This window comes from Lissotriton helveticus, chromosome 7 (assembly GCF_964261635.1).
Source record: "Lissotriton helveticus chromosome 7, aLisHel1.1, whole genome shotgun sequence".
Lineage (NCBI taxonomy): Eukaryota > Metazoa > Chordata > Amphibia > Caudata > Salamandridae > Lissotriton > Lissotriton helveticus.
In genome coordinates, this window is record NC_136068.1 from 1,388,124,609 (window position 1) to 1,388,146,235 (window position 21,627).

Genomic DNA, 21,627 nt, shown 5'->3' on the forward strand with positions numbered 1-21,627 from the left:
TAAAGAGGCCGAAGGTACAAAACATTCCTTCAGAAATGAGGTCAGGATTTAGTTTTCCCTCCAACATGTTGTAATTGTTTCCTTGAATTCTAGTCCAGACCAGGAAGAAAGGGACAAGGCTGACTGCCCCCACTACCGCCCCTAAAAAAACCCACAAGGATAATTTTCAAGTGTTCAATAATCTTTTACAGACCGCAATCTACCTACTCCAGGGATCTCATGAGAAACCTTGAGGTGAACCACTTTTCCTTGATACAGGTAATTCCAGCCCCCTTAAAGAGAAATTGAATTTTTCTTCAGGGTAACTTGGGTCTCAGGTACAAGTAAGAAAGAACCAGCCATTCTTCAAACCCCACCACTCTTATACTGTTAAGAAGCTTTCTGGGGTGGCATGTTTGTGACGAAAGTAAGCTTCCCACATGTTCCTGCATCCTGTCGCGGTTTCACACACACAGGAACGGTCATGGCAAAGGATCAGAACAGAGCTATCCCTGCTTTCCTTTTAGCATTTAATTTTGACCCTTTTAACCAAATTTGTTGCTCCAGCGCCCATTTTAATCTCATGCACATGATAGATATTTCCATATTATTTTCATAACAGTGATCCTCAACCTATAGCCTACTCGGAGTAAATTGTTGCAAGAAGTAGGAACAAACACATACTTCTGCCCCAGTCTGTCAACTGAAGCATCTCTTTGCAAGCCATGTGTTTGGTTTTCATTTATCCAGGATTTCAAGAGGAATAGATTCTGATGCGGACCAAGAATCAGTGTAAAATCGTGGCAGTCACTCCATTCAACGGAGTAGGAAATGGAAGCTGAAAAGCAGAGGCGAACAAGGTTCCCTCCGGCATTATTAATCCGTGGCAGGCAATGTTTGCTTAAGCAACTGTGAAAAGCCTTCAACTGCTGTCTGTGCCAGGAATGAAGCTATTAATTTCTATTTACAATAGACCACAGGAAGGTTAGCTTACCCTTTAGCTGCGGACCATCTGACAATGGTGTCTTTGTCCTTCAGCCCAACCAGCAACTGCTCTGTAAAAGAATATAGGAGAGAGTTGTTCACTCTAATACAAAACTCACTTGGCAATACACCATTTCTCAGCATTGTTTAAGGTACAGCTTTGTTTTTAAATGAAGACTGAACAACTTATTAGCCGCTCAGATGTACGTTCAGGTAATGCAGCTCGACACTCTTGGTGGGGATCCTGCTGCCGCCATCACTTGGGTCTACAGGTAACTGCTGTCTGAGCGTGCTGAACAATCATACAACCAGGCTCCGAAAGCACTACCCCACAGTTGAGCAGTATTATAAAACAATTATACAACCAGGTTCCACAAGCACTCCACTGGGGTTCAGCAGTATTACAAAACAAGCATTGGCATAGCCAAAAGGTCTCGCCTTTGGGACCTTGTAAGTGTTTAGCCCGAGCTATTGGCTTTGCCAATGTCTTTAAGCTGAGTTGTGCAGCAGCGTGCCTGCTGTGCAGCATGTTGAAAAGTTATATTAAAGTTTAGAAATGTCCTAAACCCCCAAACACCAGTAGTAGCTACACATTTTTAAATATCGTTTTTGTAAGCTATGTTCATTTGAACCTTTTAACGTGTTTCCAAACAACAAAATATATTAAGTTTAGAAAAACGTACAGATAAGGCCTACAAAGTGACCCCTGAAAAAGGAGTGTAATTCTTGCATCTCTAGAGTAATAAAGTGTAGCGTGAGTATTTCCTAAACCCCACTACCCAATAATCTCTGCCTAAATTAATTTGTGAGTCGATTAGATCATCTGCAGTCATCGAGCAGTTCATTAAAGTGCATATGGCGCAGTGCAAACTTGCAACTTATTGAGCCGTAGAAAGGGCACGTTTTAAAACTGAGCAATGCATTAGAATTGAGGCTTGTAGTGCAGATGGTAGAGCCAGTAAAATGCAGTTACTGATAATCCAGCCGTAGGTCAAAATTGTTTCTCGGGCCACTTCTTTTCAATTATTTACAGTCGTTTAAGTGCATATGGTGTACATAATGTACAAGTTAAAAAAAATGCCAACCTTCATTCTAAATCAGGAACATAAGCATATTTGCATGCAGTGCTTTGAAAGGCCCCTTGAGTGACGTGCTTCCAGCTCAGTGGCCCACTGAATGGAAACACAGCACATTTAAAAGAATTGTGAGATGCCGAAACGACTGGTTTGATGCCCAAGAGATGGGAGACACCAGCGCAGTGCTCATCTGTACATCCTGATATACTCAGACAAATGGTGACCTTGTAAAAATAAACCTAGTACGCCCAACTAATCTTACTTTATTTACCACTTACTAGAGATCTCCGGAAATCCCTGTGTGCGAACAGACCTTTAATCAAACCACTCACTGTGTAGAAATGATGAGGTCACCCTGTAACTAGGCAGTCCGTTGCCAGGTACCAAGGGGTCCTGGACAGTGAGGGGACCAAGACATAGGCCAGGCCTGACGTAACTCAGGTAAGCGTTCATGCAGAAGGTATGACCCCAAAACCTCGGATGCACAGGTAGAAAGACGCAGAATGGAGAGGCGAAGAACCACCAGAGAACTAGGAAACAAGTCCAGCCAGTCAGACCCTAATGACCCAGGGAGTGACAGCTGTTGCGAAGCAGAAGACCGCAACCCATGCTACACATGCTACACATGCTACACATGTTGTAGTAGGGGCTAGAAACACATATAATACAACCTTGCAAGACAGTGCCCTTTTGGGATTAAGCAATTTAGGCCAGGTAGTAGAGGCGTGTGGAGCAGACCAGTCCATGACACCAAAAGGGCTGCTTACAGAAAGACCCGTGCAGGACCAACTTGACCCTATGGCACGTGCAGCACAGACCCCATGTGCCTAGTCCTCCTGTCTGTGCTTTCACCCACAGCCCCATTATGTGAAAAGTATATTTTGTATAAAAAGTGGTAACGGCCAAACAAGCTTACCGACTTATGTAGGCATTGTTTGTTTTTGAGTGCAGAAAAAAACAAGGGTGGTATCTCAGTTCCCTTTTTACAGCAGACATGACATAGCAGAATCTATGTCTAAAAGCCAGAGACATGCGTTTCACTTTATTTTATTTTGTTCAAGATAAGAAAATTATATCGATAGTAAAATGCGAACCTTCGTTCGTAAGGATTGGGGCAAGGAGGCTATGTACAATTATATCCATTAAGAAAATTCAGGTTTGGAGATAAATGCCTTAATGTCATGGACATGGTATGCATTATCATACAGCGTCATGTTTCCAGATCGATGTGGCTAGTAGCACAAGGACAGGGACCGGTGGAAAGAGCGAGACATACACCAGAGGGAAGCGGTGCAGAAACGCACCAGTGCCGCAGGGGCAGCCGGGCCCTGCACCTTGGTGGTTGAGGATAACCCATCGCTCAGCGCCAGTGGTTGAGTGAGGGGGTTGAGGTCGGAAGACTGCTGAAAGACTTAAAAAAAAGCAGAAACTCATTAATAAAAAATAAAAAAAAATCTTCGAACCTCGATTACAAATGGCTAAACGCAAGGATTCACGCACAGTTACTAAATATAGGTTTAGCAACAGTTATGTAGCAACCGGGGTAGATAGCAAAAAAGGTGAACCAGCCGCGGCAAATAAAGGTGACCTCACGCAGACTAATGGGTGCTAATGGGAGGGAAGTGCACGTGAGCGGAAAGAAACCTGGCGCCTAATGTATACCACGGTCAAAAGGCAGGAAACAAATGTACAGTAGGTCAGAGTTTCTGGAAGGAAACAATGCAGTCCAATGATGACAACCAGAGCAAAGCACAGGCTCGCCCAAGCACACATTCCCAGTTATGCGGAGCAGAAAAGGAGCGCAAGCGTGTTGTTCCTGTGACAGGGGCAGCCTGTGCTTTCCATTTCCAATCACCTAAAAAGGACGGCTCTGTGCAGTTAAAAAAAAAAGCATTGGTCGCGCGCGCGTCTCGTGCTCAAAGTTAACAAGCCGGTAGTGTCCTGCTGCAGTATAGAGTGGCGGGAGGAGGGGTAGGTGGGTGGTAGGGGGCGGAGGCCAGCAGAGTGACGCCATTTGTGGTGGGGGAGAGGGAGGGAATTGAAGCGCAGAGAGAGGCACGCAAGGCTTAATGAGCCTTGACAGAAACCCACATGTCGGCTGCGCACGTGCACGCAAGCTTGAGGCCAGAAAAAGCCTCTGGTAGCAGTTTTAAAAGCCCGTTTGCTAAATTTCTCGCAGAGCAGTGTATGCTCTGGCTCAGCGAGACCTAAAAATGATACAACCAAGCTCCGAAAGTACTACCCCGAAGTTGAGCAGTATTATAAAAAAACTATACAACCAAGCTCCAAAAGCACTACCCCGCAGTTGAGCAGTATTATAAAACAATTATACGACCAAGCTCCAGAAGCATTTCCACGCAGTTAAGTTCTATTATAAAACAATTATACAACCAAGCTCCAGAAGCATTTCCAGGCAGTTCAGGAGTATTATAAAACAAATATACAACCAAGCTCCACAAGCATTCCCCCCGCAGTTGAGCAATATGATACAACAGAAAGAAATAACAGACCGTACGTTTGAAAACAATTACTATTTCAGATTCAAGATCGCGTGCACCACTAAAGACACAAAATACTATTATATGGTAGAAACAATTCACAGCCAACATATTATTGAGGGAAGCTACGAAGATCACTCTCTTCAATGCTACTTCTATTTTCAGGGATGGGGGTGCATATGTGTATCAAGGGTTTTTTAGGATTCAGGGGTTGGTAGTGCCTGGCGTAGTAAGTGGTTGTTAGGGCTCAGAGATGAGTTGAGGTAAGGGATAGTAAAGGGTTTCAGGGATGGGTGGTGTATAGGCGTACTAAGGGACGTTTAGGGTTTTGGGGGTGTAGTGTTTAAAGGTAGTCTTTAGGGAGGGCTAGTGATGAGGGGTAGTAAAGGATTTTTAGGGTTCACTGAAGGGTAGGACTAAGAGAAAGTAAAATATTTTATGTATGCATATATATGCAAATATAGTTATATATATTTGAGTGTGTGTATGTGAATTAAGGTGTGGTTGGGGTGTGCGTGGTAATGTTAAATGTCATTGAACGTATGCAATGTGTTGTGAGTGTAATTGTTGTTGTGCGTGCATGGTAAAATCGTGTGTTGTGTTGCTCTGTGTGGTAGTGACCTATAGTCATTCATATTACGCTACACACCTCAAGCAAATCATCAAGTGCTCCTACTTCAGGTTCTTAGGTGCCGTTCGAAATGCATGACTGAAAGGAGGTTGATTGTGGTTTGGTCTATATGAGAAATGTATTTATTTTATTTATTTGTAGCCTTTACATAGGCATGACCTAGCTACTTGGGTATCAGAGCTATTTATATACAACGGGAATGGATAAATGTGACATAACGGATGAGAGGGGTGCAAGGAGTAATTTTACTTAGTATTCAAATAAGAAAAATATGTTGAGCTGGCTTTATTTCACTGGGGAACCATGGACTGTGACACATTAAGGAAAAACACAAGAGTATGTAAGATGTAGACACACAGAGTAATTCAGGCCACCGAAAAGTAGACCAGAATCAGCTGGTACCAAAGTCTCAGTTTTATCTGGACGCTAAATTGCATCTAGGCAGCAATGGAAGTCAATCGATCATTTTAAGGCCTAGACAGTATCCAAGCAGGATACATAATTGGTGTAAGAACAGAAAGATGGCAAAGGAACACCAATAGGACCACACACAGATTAAAGAGAGTTGGACTCATCAGTAGGACACCACTTCGGAGTTCAGAATTCAGAGTGTAAAAGAGTAAGATAAACTGACTACACTTGACCATGTAGAACCTATCAAATCCAGTGCTTAATTTGAGCCAGCGCTTTTCATGAGCAACAGTTAAAGACACATTCATTTACTGGGAAATTAAGTGATGTGCCCAGAATCACAGGATGTCCCCCAGCTCCAAAGTCTGCAGCTCTGGCTATTACACCACATCCAGTCCCCACTTTAATGGTTGGTAGTTGGTTCTGTTTTAGGCGGTGCTAACAGGAGAAATGGGCTGGTGCACGCTAACTCCTGACGAGAGCCCAGCGCTTATTTTCTTTTACAAATTAACCAGTGATTAAATCCAGTACATTGGCTCCACTACCCATTTTTTTGTGATTTGGACATAAAATAGCAATTCTTTAGGTGGGTGAATGTAAGGGTATGGAAGTAACTGCAGGTAGATGCCAATAGATACATTTGATCAGGGTACGAAATCTTTGAGCCTTAAGGACAGAACACTCCATTGTAACAGGTGATATCATCATACTGAAATATGGCACCAGGATGGACGTATTTACACGCCGCCGGTCTACGGCTTGAAATTGAAAAGAGCTCGATATTTCCAAAGAAAATCTCTATTCTAATTAGAAATTAAAGCAGGTCCCTCCGAGGAACAGTTGGAAGAAAACATTCTTTTGTAATACTTCCCATAACAATAAGAGGAAGTTTACCCAACGGGCCGATGAACATTGTTTTTAATATAAGAACAGGGCTGAGGCGGATGCTGTGACTCCTAAATTAAGGCCAGTTTGCCGTTGTGCACCAGATGCCCGATTTATACAAAAATTAATGCGATAAGAAATGGAGTAATCTGGCCTTTTTTACATGAAGTGCTTTTGATGATTCGGGGGCAGATTTAGCGCCTCAAATTTTAAAAGAATGGGAGTAACAATACCACTGTCTTGAAAAAGAAGGCGCTTTAGGACTATTCCTTTGAAACGCGTCGACGCTCTCATTGTAGTCACAAAATCGTCTGTATGAACAATACCGTACATGTGTACGACTTGTAAAGCACTAGGGTATATGTGGTTACATTCCATTCTCGATTGTGGCAATTGATGACAAATGTTACTGTTTTTAAACACTTGTGCTATATTTTTGAATTTTACTATGATGAATTAGTTTTAATATTGAATGTATTGTAATTGCTTTACTGTGATCTTTTTGATAAAAAATGGTTGTTGCTTATTGTTTTTAAAAAAACATTATTTTAATAAATTTCAACCATCAATCCACTAACTACAGGTTTTGTGCCAATACGTAACAGACTCAAGGTTATGGGTGGTAGCTAATACTGGACCTGAATGAATGTGATGTGGACTATAAATGTGAGTTAAGGTGGGGATATAAAATTTTCCCAGAGGACATCTTTGTACACATATTTCTTGTTCAAACCCCTGTCCTTTGGGTCACCAAGGGTTCCTCTCTCTTTTTATATATAGATATCAAGTCAGAGACCGACAATCTGACAAGCTCTCAAATGCAAATTCCTGGCGAGAGAACAGGGAAACACCATTGTCTTCAATATCATCATCTCTTGGATAAAGGGGGCCTTTGTGGGCTATGAGAGGCACGAAGTTTGACCATGAGCTTTTCAAATAATACCTCATGTCGAGATTCTATTTCTGGGCAATGACCAGTGTACCCTTTCATGCCATTAGGGCCCACACCATTGATTCGTAGGGTAACTGAAACTTGGCTTCTAGTGACAATCACTCACTATTCCAAATTAGGAGATCTGCTGCATCGAATTTGATTTGTACATTGAATTGACTGTCTTTCTGTCATTTTGATTACAGAATTGCATTTGTTCAGAATTATTGTGAACGTGTACCTAAAATAGGCAAGTAGTGTCCGAATCATTCACAAAGCTGGCCATGCTCCTGGAAAATGGGATACAGTCAGTAGAATTGGCAGTTAGCCAACTCCAGGCTATCTGTGTTGGCTTGGCTCTTGCAGTGTAGATTACATGTGCTAGAGTGCTTGTAATAACCTGTTAATTCATTTTTATCACTCATTAAAGTACTACTAAAGCTAATGCATATTGCCACAAACGTGCAACCATCTTAAATTTTAGTGTTGTTCACTGCACATTTAGCCTGATGGTTCACGTAGGAGTAGCCTTGTTTACAAGTTGGTATAGACAGACAAGCACTGCAGTTTTAATTAAATCAGCTTTTCTACAGTGCCTCAGTGTATCTTCTTCTCACAGAGTTCTCACATTCTTCTCAAGAGAAGAGTCCGCCACCTGCTCGTTAGAGTTTATCTTGAGCTTTGGTTTATTCATGTGTTCTATCCACCATTTACTAAATCAAAGGAATATATCAAAGGAGCACCTGTTTTCTTTCACAGTGCTTTAGCATGCATGCAGCTTCACCGTTTACAGCCTCACATGGGCGATGTTTTCGAGGGATTTCAGGTCTTCTGTGAATTTCCAACTGAAGAACTTTAAGCTATGTTAATCTTAGAGCTACTTAAGCAGTCCATGGGTGGATATTACTTATCATATTAGGGATAGCTTATTCAGCTGAAGTGGTCTGGACAATGTCAGTCTCAGGATCCTTGGTGTAATCATGAATCACGCCAAAGGTTTTCCAGACATCTTTGAAGCTGAAGATGTCATAACTGCTCTGCATTATTTACAACAAGGGGTGGTGATGGACAGAGTCTCTGAATTAAGCAGAGTACTCTCACCCAGTCAAGAGATCAGGGCTAGATCCAACACCGTTTTTTAGCTCATTGCACCATCCCAGTTTCAGAACCTGGATGTATGCAAATTAGTCTGTCCCTGGCCCAGTGCATCATGGGAACAGGGCAGACCAGACTACAAAAGCCAATTCTTACACTGGGAAGGAAACAAGCTTCCGGGGACCGGTTTCTGCCATTTCAGGCGTCTTCGGCCCGGCTTGCTTGAATCCTGATGGTGCAATGAGCAAGGGACTCACATCTGAGTATACCCTTCCCTCACCACCCCTTGTTGTAAATAATTTTGTCCACCCTAAGCGTGGAAGGGTATACTCAGACATGAGTCCCTTGCTCATTGCACCATCAGGATTCAAGCAAGCCGGGCCGAAGACGGCTGTAATGCCAGAAACCGGTCCCCGGAAGCTTGTTTCCTTCCCAGTGTAAGAATTGGCTTTTGTAGTTTGGTTTGCCCTGTTCCCATCATGCACTGGGACAGGAACAGACTAATTTGCATACAGCCAGGTTCTGAAACTGGGATGGTGCAATGAGCTAAAAAACGGTGTTGGATCTAGCCCTGATCACTTGACTGGGTGAGAGTATTCTGCTTAATTCAGAGACTCTGTCCCTCACCACCCCTTGTTGTAAATAATTTTGTCCACCCTAAGCGTGAAAGGGTATACTCAGACATGAGTCCCTTGCTCATTGCACCATCAGGATTCAAGCAAGCCGGGCCGAAGACGGCTGTAATGCCAGAAACCGGTCCCCGGAAGCTTGTTTCCTTCCCAGTGTAAGAATTGGCTTCTGTAGTTTGGTTTGCCCTGTTCCCATCATGCACTGGGACAGGAACAGACTAATTTGCATACAGCCAGGTTCTGAAACTGGGATGGTGCAATGAGCTAAAAAACGGTGTTGGATCTAGCCCTGATCACTTGACTGGGTGAGAGTATTCTGCTTAATTCAGAGACTCTGTCCGTCACCACCCCTTGTTGTAAATAATAACTGCTCTGCAAGCATGGAAGGTTTCTGATATTCAATCCGATCATAAGTGAGTCAGATGCTTCGCATGTAAGGTAACAATTCATAAGGGTTTAGTTTTGATGTGGGGAAACCACACTTTTCCCATGAACTTGTGATTGGGTTTGACCAGCGCTTTAAGTGGGCCGGGTCTCACCGGTGCTGAGCACCGGCAGTTTTTTAAGGAGGCCACGAAACGGGTCTCTATCGGGCTCTGTTTTGTGCCCTGGCACAGGTGGTCCGTTTTTTTCCGAACTGCAGTGACAATAGTCACATCGATGTGCGCTGCTCACACTGCTCACTTCTCACTAGTGGAGAAGTTACGGTATGACATCATGCCAGGTGAGCGTTGCAGGGGAAGGAAATCCTTTAAAGAGAGTCATTTTCTCTCTGGATTTCCCTTCTCTTTTTTGAAACTCGGGAGCAGCAACATTGTTGTGGTGTCACCACGGCTTTAAGTGGAAGCTTTTTCAATATTATATGCAAAAACCATTGTTGTTGCTTATTAATCTTATGCAACCAACAACCATTGACAAAGCCAATAGTCCTGACTTGTTGTATGTATGATGTTACATGTTGTATCCTATATCTGGATGCAATGACAGAAACAGCAGAATGCAAGTCGGGCGGTACACTATGCTAAATACGCCCCTTTGAGAGACCCCCCAGTTTTTTCATCCCACTTAAAGCCCTGGGTTTGACAATACATTAATATCTGTATTTGGGCAAGAATCAGAGCCCTGGTGCACCAACGCAGGTGGCCATCATCTTTGTCTAATAGTTCTCACCATCCAGTATGGAGGGACGTTCTTTGGATTTACGCCGTGTGATGGGACTGTCCTTGCAAGGTTCTTTTCGATTTGATTTTAAGAGTGGCTCATGCAGCCATTTGGAAGAATTCACAATCACAAGCAGAAATTGGTGAAGTAAAACAGATTTCTTCAACATATTATTTCACATTTCATAAGTAGTCTGTATGGGATTACATTTACCCTGTGGTAATTAGGAATCTCGGATTTACCATTGCCTGCCTTAATTCCAGATGTGAAATCAAAGCATCCTAAATTACCGTGAGACCTTGCATGTGGGCCTTTTTAGTTAAAGCAACATGAAACCACATTGCGGACACAACATAGGATGTAGGGCGGCTGAGTCTGTAAGGTACGTTTCACCACACGAATAGCTCTATAGTCTAAACCCAGGGCCTATGTCTCTGTGAGTCATCATGAAGATGCAAGGTGGGCACTGGGATGGGGTGAGGATCAGGTGGTTGTCCCCTCATAACCGCTTGAAAGGTGGCCTCCTAAGGTTGTTAGACCACCGGAGATTTATTGTGGTATATTCCAGAGGTAGTATAGGAGCCAATCTGTTAAACCACTAAGAAGAGTTATATGAATACAACCATTGACTTACAATGGAGCAACCCACTGGAGTCTCTGTTAAGACACCCAGGAGTATTGCATGGAATCTACCCAGATGCGACAGAGAAGTGACTAATAGGAGGCAACTCTTAAAACAACAAGGAACATCAGATGGAGTCGAACACAGGAAAGACAGAGGAACAGCCCATTGGAGGCACAATTAAACCACCACAGTGCAGTACACAGAGTTTAGCCAGGAGTGATGAGCCGGACTAACAAACCAATTGAGGCACTGTTAAATAGAGTAAAAGAGAAACAAACCACTGGAGGAAATGTTATACCACCAAGGAATATTATATGTAGTAGTCCAGGAGCAATAGAGCAGCATCACAGTGGAGGCACTGCTGAGAAGTTCTGATAAAATACAGAAGGGAGGCCTGATGAAACGTGCTGTTAAAGTATTGCAGCTTTGCGGAGAAGTCCTAGTAACTCATCACTATCTCATTTAGAAGTGACTGTAAATTGCAGCTTCCTCGATGTGTAGTACAAACACATTTTTGCAGCTGTCCCTTATCGGAAGTGGTGGCAAAGTATTGCATCAGTGTTGACAAGTGCCAATAATGTTTTGCAGGCCTGCTTTGAAGTAGTGGTAACATACTGCGGTGAGCCAGCTATGAATTGCTGATAAAGTATGGTTTTGCAATGTATGGCAATATATCGCAACCTGGCTGAGGAATGATGGTACAGAATCATTGGCTGAAGCGGATTCATAAGCTCGTATAAGCATGTGTTGGTCTAACCCAACACAGGATCGGATTCTATCCAAAGAAGCACCACTAGGCATAGAATCCATTCTAACAAGTGACTGTTGAGACCACCACCCAATCCTGTTCCACCTCATCACACAAAGACAGATCACCGAAGGCCTTAGCAAAAAACATAATGCTGGTTAAGAGACTCAAAGGCAATAAATATGCAAAAAGGAATGAATTGTCTTCACTCTACCGGACAAACCTCACACCCCTAAGAGAGATGTAAAATGTACACGAGCTAAACTCGCACTATAACCGGACAATGAAAGACATCATAGAAGAAGTACCCCCACAGCCTCTCAACAGACAGAAAACAAATTATCACATCTCTGAAGAAACTCAGAGTGGCAGAAAGAAGTTGGAGACCAGCATCCCTCTCCCCGCCCCCCAATTACATCTAATACCCCCATCCAGCTATAAGAACCACCTATGAGAAACTAATATGGAATCCCAAAGCATCATTCTTCAGATCAGAAATGCCAAGAACCACCAGGGCAAACTCTTAAAAATATTCGAACAGCAACCAAGCCCTAATTCGACCACCATGATTGGGAACACTTCCCAAAAAACATACCAAATGTTTTCATCTTTCTGTGGGGAGAAAATAAGGGAAACTGAAAGCTCTATCTTGAGTGATATTGGTACCATGCAGACTTTGCAGGTCATACTGACCTCCTGTCTAAGACTTAATTACAACGGGGTTCCAATTCCCAACCATTCCATACAGCCCAAGACTGATGCTACATGGATTTAAATCAAAACCCCCAAAGAACCAGATATAAGGAGGGCCATACCGTCAATGAAACACACTTCACTGACATAATTCCCTAATTCTTACAAAGGATCATAGTCACCTCTTCTCCACACCCACCCACCGGTCGATGAGCCTCAATGTGTCTCACACTCAAGGCACAGTCCCTGACACCTCTCCTGAAAAAAACCAAGCGTTGACCTGAAAGATCTAAAAAACTATTGTCCAAAAACCAAAATTCCCTTTGCTGGCGAAAATACTCGAAAAATGTGCCCACTACTAACTCTGTCACCACATCAAACAATTCAACCTGATAAAAAATTTCCAATCGGGTTTCAGATAAGGCCACAGTACAGAAACGGCCATCTTACACATGTATGAGGCTCTCGGAATCCTTGATCAAAACAACTCTTGCCGTCTCATCATCCTTGACATTTCCTTGGCGATTGACACTGTCAACAATGTAAATCTGCTAGAAAGGCTTGAGCACTGGATGGGATACAAATGAAATGTGCTCAACTAGTTCTACTCCTGTCTAAATAAATGCTCACAACTAATCGCACTTGAGGGCTCCCAAACAAACCAGTCGTTGATCAGGTTTGGAGTACCACAAGGTCCCACCCTCTCTCCCACACTTTTTAACCTCTATATGAAACACCAATCCTACTCAATTGAATCTCGCCTACCACATAAATGTGGACAACACTCAGCTATACCTAAAAATAACCTCCGTAGATGACATTATTATTTTCAACAAAACTCTCACAAAAGTACAAGACTAGCTAAACCAAAACGTAATCAAATGTAACTCCCTGAAGACTGAATTCCTTCTCATCTTCCTCCCACAGCCCTTTACATAGTTCCCCACCAGTAGAGGGATGGCTCAAACACTTGGACCCCTCAAATGTAAGGCTGTAAGCATGGAACCCACGAAATCATTGGGAATAGCTCCAGCCAAAAACTTGAACATGCAAGCCGATATCAGAGAATTCACATGCAGTGCTCTATTCCAACTCCGCCTACCTCAAGAAGGTTAAAGCGTTTATCCCACCACCATATTTCTAGCATATAGTGCGTGCAAGCCTTGTTCATATCCAGACTAGAACATTGAACACAGAGAAAGCAACTTGAGTCTTCAAGGGCAACCCTCAATGCTTCTGCAAAGGTTGGTAACTGGAGCTAGATGCTTTGATTACATCACCCCCCTCTCGTATCACTCCAGTGGCTTCCCATCGAAGCCAAAAGCATTTTCAAGATAGCCTGCAGCACCAACTCACTGCATATGAATGAAGAAAGAGGACCGGGTCCCAAACCTCTGGCTCAGCCTCGGGAATCTGAAACTCCATTCCTCCTGAGAGTCGTACAAAACCATTGGCTGGTACATTTAAGAACGAGGTCAAATAGATTCTGATGAACTGATTCCTCAATTGCGGAACCTTCTTCTCATATAAGGCCTCAGATGACGCAGAGAGCACCTCACCCAGCAAGGCCAACAGCAAATCATATTGCTTGTGTTACCTTCTCCACTCCGACTAATGAAGTGTGATCACTTGGCACACATCCCAAGCTAAGGACCACGGTTGAATCAGAAACTCCTGGACAGCTCTACCCAAGCAGCATCACAGTTGTGAGAGAGCGCCATTTACAGTGAAATTTGTAGGGGTGCAGCATATGTACAAGTAGTTAGCACCCGCATATATAAAGGACTTTTAATCATGTTTAAGCAATGTATGACAAGTACTCGAGTGAATTTGGTATCAGAGAATGTGCAGAGCCACCGTTACAAGGTGCAAATTCATATTTGCTGCAATGTAGAGCTGCTCTGAAATGTACTTTTACTACTTAAAAGAGTGTTTAATTGATTTATTAATGTGTCTCCAGATTGATTAACTGAAATGTGATCATGCTTTATGTATTCAATAATTAGTCGAATATAGAGAAGATGCATTTGTCGTTAAGGTTGAAGGCCTAAGTGAATACAGAGAATTGCTCATTTAAACGTAAGGCCTGAAGTCTAGCTGAGGCCTAGTTATGGAAATGGCGCAGGCCTGTGTGGAAATGTTTTGCTTAAACATATAAATGGTAGAAATGCTTATGAAAGAGGCTTTAGAAAATGTTGCAACATTATTAGAATGTGAGCCAATGTGCGTATATTCTTTTGCAGGTGCATCACCCAGTAGATTGTAGAGTAGAAGGGCCCATTGTGTATGAGAGTTAGAAATGCTAGACTCAGACATGGAGGAGTAAACCAGGAATTTGAAGATACAACTGGAAGCGACAGAGTCTGAGACCCAAGGACGTTTAACGGACAAGGATGGAAGAAGGCCAACGTGGAAAACTCCATGTAATTGACACCTTGGAGAGGGCGTACCTAAAGGCGTGTCAGTTGCATTTTGGGGTTTCGCATTAGGGACAGCACCCCGAGGGTGGAGGCAGAGCAGATGGGCTGAGGAGTCAGAGAGAGTGGTTGGTCTTGGTAAATAGCCTAGCTATGACAGAGTCTCTAGTCTTGGAGAGAAGTGAGTGAACTTCTTTGAAGTCACCACTGCTGACACCTTTGGTTAGGTTGGGCTATTGTTGAGTAGGGATGTCACTTAGAGTAGTGTAGGGACAGATTAACCTGGATTTATGTCTTTTATTCCGATGAGTACCAGAACCCAGGTTATAGCTATTTTGTTTAGTCTGATGGTCCTGGAATTGATCTTGGTGTTGTTCATTAGTCGCCTGAGACTTTTTCGTAGGATTATGTTTTTATTAGTGCCTGTTTACCTTCTGAACCTCTTGCTGAGGTGTTTGTACCTGCAGTTATTTTTGGTTATGTAATAAACTTTTCAAACTTAGTTTGGTCAGTGGTTCTTGGGGGAAGCAATTGGGATTTCTAAATTGTTTATTTGTTATGACAGATTGCCTAATTCACTCTATGGCAGGTAAAAAGGTCTAGTCGACCAGCGACGGGATTCTGGAGAATGATAAGCAGACTCTAAAGTTAAAATCCCGCTTTTCCAGTTGGTAGCAGAGTAGGATAGTTTACCTTCTAGAGTGAGGGTAATCCAGAAGTAGGTTGAGATTTCCCCGAGGCCCATAGAACCAAGGATGAGTGTCCATAGAATCGCGGAAGGAGGACGGCGTTCCACGAAAACTGACGGAGAGTGACAGTGCGGCAGAAAGCAGCAGGTCGAAGGAGAGTGAGTATGAAAAGGGTCATGCGTTGCTAGATTGCGGTGTTATGTTGTATTGTGTGTTGTATTGTCTTGCGGAGTTGAATGCCTGTAGTGTGAAAGAGGAACAGGTTGTGAGCGCGCGCAACCAGTGAAAATCTTGGGTTCGGGAAGAGTCCAAGTGGTCCGGGTGTATCGAACACCCATAGTAATTGTCGATCATTGTGAAGGGGGTTATGAGGTACCATTAATCGCCCGCAGGACCGAGATAGGGGGAACGAATGTGTGAGTGCGTGGGTAACGGACGCTGGTCGGAAGTTGCCGTGAGTTTGTAACCTATCAGTGAGGCGATTGTCCGGTTGTTCGCAGACAGACCATTGCCAGTTCGGGTGACAATTACAGTTAGACTGTCGCCGTACAGTCACGGAAGTGGTTGCTTGGTCGGAAGTAATCATTTTCAGTGTTTGATTGGGACGCATGCGAGACCGCGAGAAGTACGGAGAAGGGAGGGGAACTGCTGCGAAACGGAGGCGAGTGACGTCAGACAGAGCCGCGCTGAGATTGGTCGGTTGGTGTGGAGCCGCGCTGAGATAGGGCGGTTAGCGAGAAGCCGCGCTGAGATTGGTGGATTGTCATCAGGAAGTAAACAAGGGCTGTGGAACAAGGAAACGTTTTGGGTTTTCATCATGCAATGTTTTAAGGTGTTGCGGAAATGGTTTAAAGGCGAAAATAAGATAGAACCTCGGGGTGGGGAGGAGGCTCCACCCGAGGATACTCCAGCTCATTACATGGCTACGAATGTTGGGTTGCATACCATATTGTGGCTTGATACCTGGTGTAAGATGACAGATGGAAATGAAGAATTAACTTTCCCGAAATACGGGACGTTTAGACTAGAAGTGTTGTATCAGCTGAAAGCGATTATGGCTGCGTTGCGACCTTTGCCCAGACCAACACAATTTGAAGCGTTAAATGCATGGATCAGGGCAGCCCATGACAGGGGCAGAGATAGGCGACAAGAAAGAGTGAAACGATCAGTTAAGGCAGTCCAAGATGCGAGATGGGATGCCATGGAAAAGAGATGGAGGGTACAGACTATAGAAGGAGATAGATTGTACCCGTTGCTAGATGCACAGAGGCGAAATACAGAAGACGAGGATGAGGACAGCGAGACAGACGATGGCCTGATAGAGAGGATGTTGGCAGAGAGACCACCTCCATACAATCCCGAGTTAGGGGGAACGCCAATGTCAGCCAAATGCGGGGACCATTCAGATGGGGATGGTGGGGTCAAAATGGTGAGTGATAAGAGCGCCTCAGAGGATATATTTTATCCAGTGAAGGGAGAAAAAGCACCTCCACCTTCCCCAGTGATGAGTAGTGGGGCGATTTACAGTGCAGAAGGTTCGGGTGGAAGAGGGCGTCCACTCACAGAAATTGCCAGATGCGCTTACGGTACCTGTTACCATAGGTCCCATAGTATCAGTGTACAACGCAGAGCAGAAACAAGTCGAGAATCCGTTGCAAGGGGGGAGTGAGAGATGCACCAGTGAGGACAGGAGCAATGGGACAGAAGAAGGGTGGAGGCAGTTGCCAATGCCAGTAGACAGAAGTACACCTTTGGTGGCATCGGCAGACTCCTCGGAAAGACAGACGGGTTGGAGGGGACCAATGGATCTAAGGGGACCAAGGCCGAGGTCGATGAGAGAATTAAGGCCAGACTTGAGAACGTGGGAAACGGTTGTGGACACTCAGAGTGATAGATCCAGGAATGTCTTTGGGTCTGACAACCAGGAAGAAAGGATGGTATCCCACTGTGCGCCTAGTGAAAGCAGGCAAGAGTGGGAACGAGAAGGGGTGGGGAATAGGGGGGCGTCCCATCACGCCTCTAGCGATAGTAGACAGGAGTGGGTTCGAGAAGGCTGGGAGAACCGAAGGGTTCCCCCGAACACACCTGAGGAAAACAGACGAGAAATTCAGGACAGTGGCGGGAGAGGCTCTAACGGAACTACTAGCCAAGGTACATTGAGGGCTGTGATAAAGGCAAGAAGAATAGATGTGCTGAGGCTGAAAACAGAAGTGGAGGAAATAGTGGAAGGTACATTGCTACTAGAGAGAATTGAACTATACGAACCAGATGAGTTACTGTTTGTAGCGAAGGATGTTACACGGAGAGCTAGGGCTGCTCATGAGAAGCTCTCGGAATTGGCAAATAAATACAGCGTAGATTTGACAAAAACGCTTGCAGAGTGGCCACCGGTTACAGTATTCAGATCAAGATCTAGAAGAAAAGAGGGTGATCGGATTAAAAACTCATATCAGGGAACTGATTGTGGGAATACGAACGTGGTCCCCTCTGGAGAAATGGGAAGAAAGGTGGTCAAAGAGAAAGAGTGTTAGAAGGAGCGTTCTTGAGACATCTCCGGGAGGAGGGTTGATGCATGCAGAGGCATACCCCTTACGGGAGGTGGCTCATGGAGGCTATGTACACGTACCCTGGAGTACAGGAGATCTGGCTGCCTTTACGAACACATTCCCAAAGTTGAGAGAGAGTCCAGTGGAATGGTACAAGCAGGTAGAGAGGTTCGTTAAAATCTCAAAGGTGCTGTGGATTGATTTGAACACTCTGTTTGATATTGTGGTCCCAAGTGATTTGTGGATAGCATGCAAGGTCAGTGTCGAATGGCCCACAGCGGAGCCAGAGAGAGATAGCACCACAAATGGACCGTCACCTAGGGTAATGGCAAAGTATGAGCAGGCGATCACGTGGCTGAAGACTAAGGTACCACCACAGGACATAGACTGGGTGAAAATAGATCGGACAAGACAGGAACCAAAAGAGACAGTGCATGAATACTACGAGAGGTTATTGCTGATCTTTAAGCAGTACAGTGGGTTAGATGTGATGGACCCAAAGGATATGGGACAGTTCGTATCCAAATTTGTCCTAGGACTAAGGCCTGATATTTGCCTTATGATACAGCAACATCTGATCTGTTGGCAAAATAAACCCCTGGATGAGATTTTGAGGTACGCGAGGTATTGCAGTGACGAGATAGATTCGAAGACAAAGAAGCTTAAGGATAAACTGATGTTAGTACAGATGCAAGCGGGAGGACAGGGTCAGTCAGGCAATGGCACCATGGGGAGGAGATCAGGGGGGCAGAAGAGGGACGGAGAGGAAGGTCCAAGACCTAGGATAGATATAGAGGCCCTGAAAAAGACGACCAAGTGCCATCAATGCCACGAGGTGGGGCATTGGAGACGCGAGTGTCCCCATAACCCTGACAATCAGGTACAGGAGGAGGAGGAGGAGGAGGAAGTACAAGCCCCTCCGGTACGGAAGGTGACGGTGACCAAAACCCAGACGACAAAAGGGGGGACGTCAGCCCCTAGGGCTCCAGTTCCCCAGGCACCGAAGATTTCAACAAGTAGCAAGGTATATAAGCAGATGCCTTTCATAGTGGAAGGGGACGAGTGTTACCAATTTGATCCAGTGACAGGATGGTATGTGGATGGGGAGGAGGGCTGTACTCTAGGAGCTGTACTGGAGGTGGATCAGAGGACCTTTTGTAGAGGCAGACGTAGATGGTCATCCCACCACATTTCTGGTTGACACTGGTGCCTCTCGGTCCACTGTGCGGTCTGCGGTAGTCCCCAATTTACCCCTTTCAGGACAGACTATCCAAGTTGTAGGAGTTGCAAACAGAAGAATGACTAACCCCCTGACTGAGCCAGTCCCTGTTAAGATTGGAAGTTTTAGTGACCGACACCAGTTTGTGGTGTGTGATTCCAGTCCTGTGTGTCTGTTAGGAAGAGATCTTTTGTGCAAACTTAATTGCACCATCTATTGTACCCCAAAGGGAGTGGAATTACAGACTAACGATGATGATGCTGACTTTAAGGTTGCAAATACGCATATGTGCATTGAGTTGTACCCTGCTATAACTGTGGAGGAGCTCCCTTGGGACTTGAGAGACTCGGTCTCCCCAGAAGTCTGGGACTTCACAGGAGAGGAGATTGGACTGATTAAGGGGGTAGAGCCCGTCAGAATTCAGGTGAGACAGAATGTTGAATTCCCTCGAACTCCCCAGTACAAACTGACCCCAGAAACACTTGAAGGTGTAAAACCTGTGATTGAGTCTATGATCAGACAGGGAATTCTGAAGGAGGTTATGGGAAGTCCCTGTTACTCTCCGATAATGGGGTTGCAGGAACCAAGTGGGAAGCTCAGGATTGTGCAAGATTTACGAAAAATTAACAACATAGTTGTTCCATGCTGTCCAGTGGTACCGAATCCATCAGTGATACTGTTTCAGATACCGTTTCAAGCTGAATGGTTTTCTGTGATTGATTTGTGTCAGGCTTTCTTTTCTATCCCATTGCATGAAGAAAGCCAATTTCTTTTCGCATTTAAAATAGAGAGTCGCGTTTTAACATGGTGCCGTATCCCACAAGGGTATACAGAGAGCCCATCGATCTTTAATCAATTGCTGAAAAGGAATCTTGAGAGTCTAGTACTGCTGCAGAACTCTGTTCTTGTGCAGTACATAGACGACCTCCTTGTTGCGTCAGACACAGAAGATGCTTGTAGGAGTGATACCATTGCCTTGTTGAACCATCTGGGGAAGAATGGACACAAGGTATCTCCCAGTATATTACAGTACTGCCTGCAAGAAGTGCAGTATCTGGGTCACAGAATAGAGAAGGGGAAGAGAAAGGTGTCACCAGACAGGATTGAGACCATCATGAGAATGAGCGTGCCCTCGACTCAAAGAGAGGTCAGGATGTTTTTAGGCATGGTTGGCTACTGCCGACAGTGGATTGTTAACTTTTCTCTGAAGGCGAAACCACTGCAGAAACTGACGCACAAGGACGTGAGTGATCCGGTACCATGGGACACAGATTGTATGATGGCTTTCCTCGAGCTGCGAGAGGATCTGTGTCGCGCTCCAGCTCTGGGAATGCCCGATTACACCAAATCATTTGCATTGTTCTGCTGCGAGAGGGAGGGGTGTGCATTGGCAGTCTTAGTGCAAGATCATGGAGGAGTCCGTAGACCAGTTGCATACTTCTCGGCTACCTTAGACCCAGTAGCCGCAGCGTTGCCCGGATGTCTCAAATCCGTTGCTGCAACGGGTGTCAGCATTGAAAGGTGTGAAAGTATTGTGATGGGATATCCACTGACAGTGCATGTACCTCATTCTGTGGAATTGTTGATGACCAGGACCAAGACGCAGCACCTGACAAACAACAGGCTCACACGCTACGAGCAGGTTATACTTGCTGCGGAGAATGTGACTCTCAGGAGGTGCTCTGTCTTGAATCCTGCTACTTTGTTACCATTACCGAATGATATAGAAGATGATTGGGAAGACCATGATTGTCTTGATGTAACTGAACTATGCACCAAACCTAGACCGGATATTGTTGATGTGCCATTAACAGACCCTGATGAAATTTATTTTGTGGATGGCTCATGTGTAAGAGACAATACTGGTCAGATGAGAGCAGCCTTTGCTGTCTGCACTATTTCTGGAATAATTGAAGCAGCCTGCCTGGAAGGAGTACACTCTGCTCAGGTGGCTGAGATAATTGCATTGACGCGCGCCTGTTTAGCAGCCAACGGCATTAAGATCACCATATTCACGGACAGCCAGTACGGATTTGGGGTGGTTCATGACTTTGGCCAGTTGTGGTCCCAGAGGGGTTACATGACATCATCGGGCTCCCCAATCAGAAATGGTGAATTTATCAGGTTATTGCTGGAGGCCCTGCAAAGACCTGCAGAAATAGCTGTGGTAAAATGCACAGCACACACAAAGGGAACGGATTTTGTAACACAAGGGAACCGTTATGCTGATGAAGTTGCACGCTATTGTGCAGAGCAGGGATATTCCTTTACGGAACAAACAATTGAGGGACCATAGGAAAGAACAGAACTAAGCATGATGCTTGAGGTGGCAGACACATGGGAAGAGCTGAGAGACATGCAAGGACAGACATCCGATTATGAAAAAAGAGTGTGGGAATTGGCTGGCTGT

The 21,627-nt window shown here is 44.6% G+C and overlaps 1 protein-coding gene across 3 annotated transcripts in view; it reads right to left on the minus strand.

Moving 5' to 3' along the window:
- Positions 1 to 21,627, minus strand: part of TBCD (tubulin folding cofactor D) — a 2,437,462-nt gene that overhangs the window by 1,767,058 nt on the left and 648,777 nt on the right. For all 3 annotated transcript variants that reach the window (XM_078654702.1, XM_078654704.1, XM_078654703.1), the window contains one exon: positions 974 to 1,034. In XM_078654702.1, the coding sequence (XP_078510828.1) occupies positions 974 to 1,034 (61 nt within the window). The remainder of the gene's footprint in view (positions 1 to 973; positions 1,035 to 21,627) is intronic.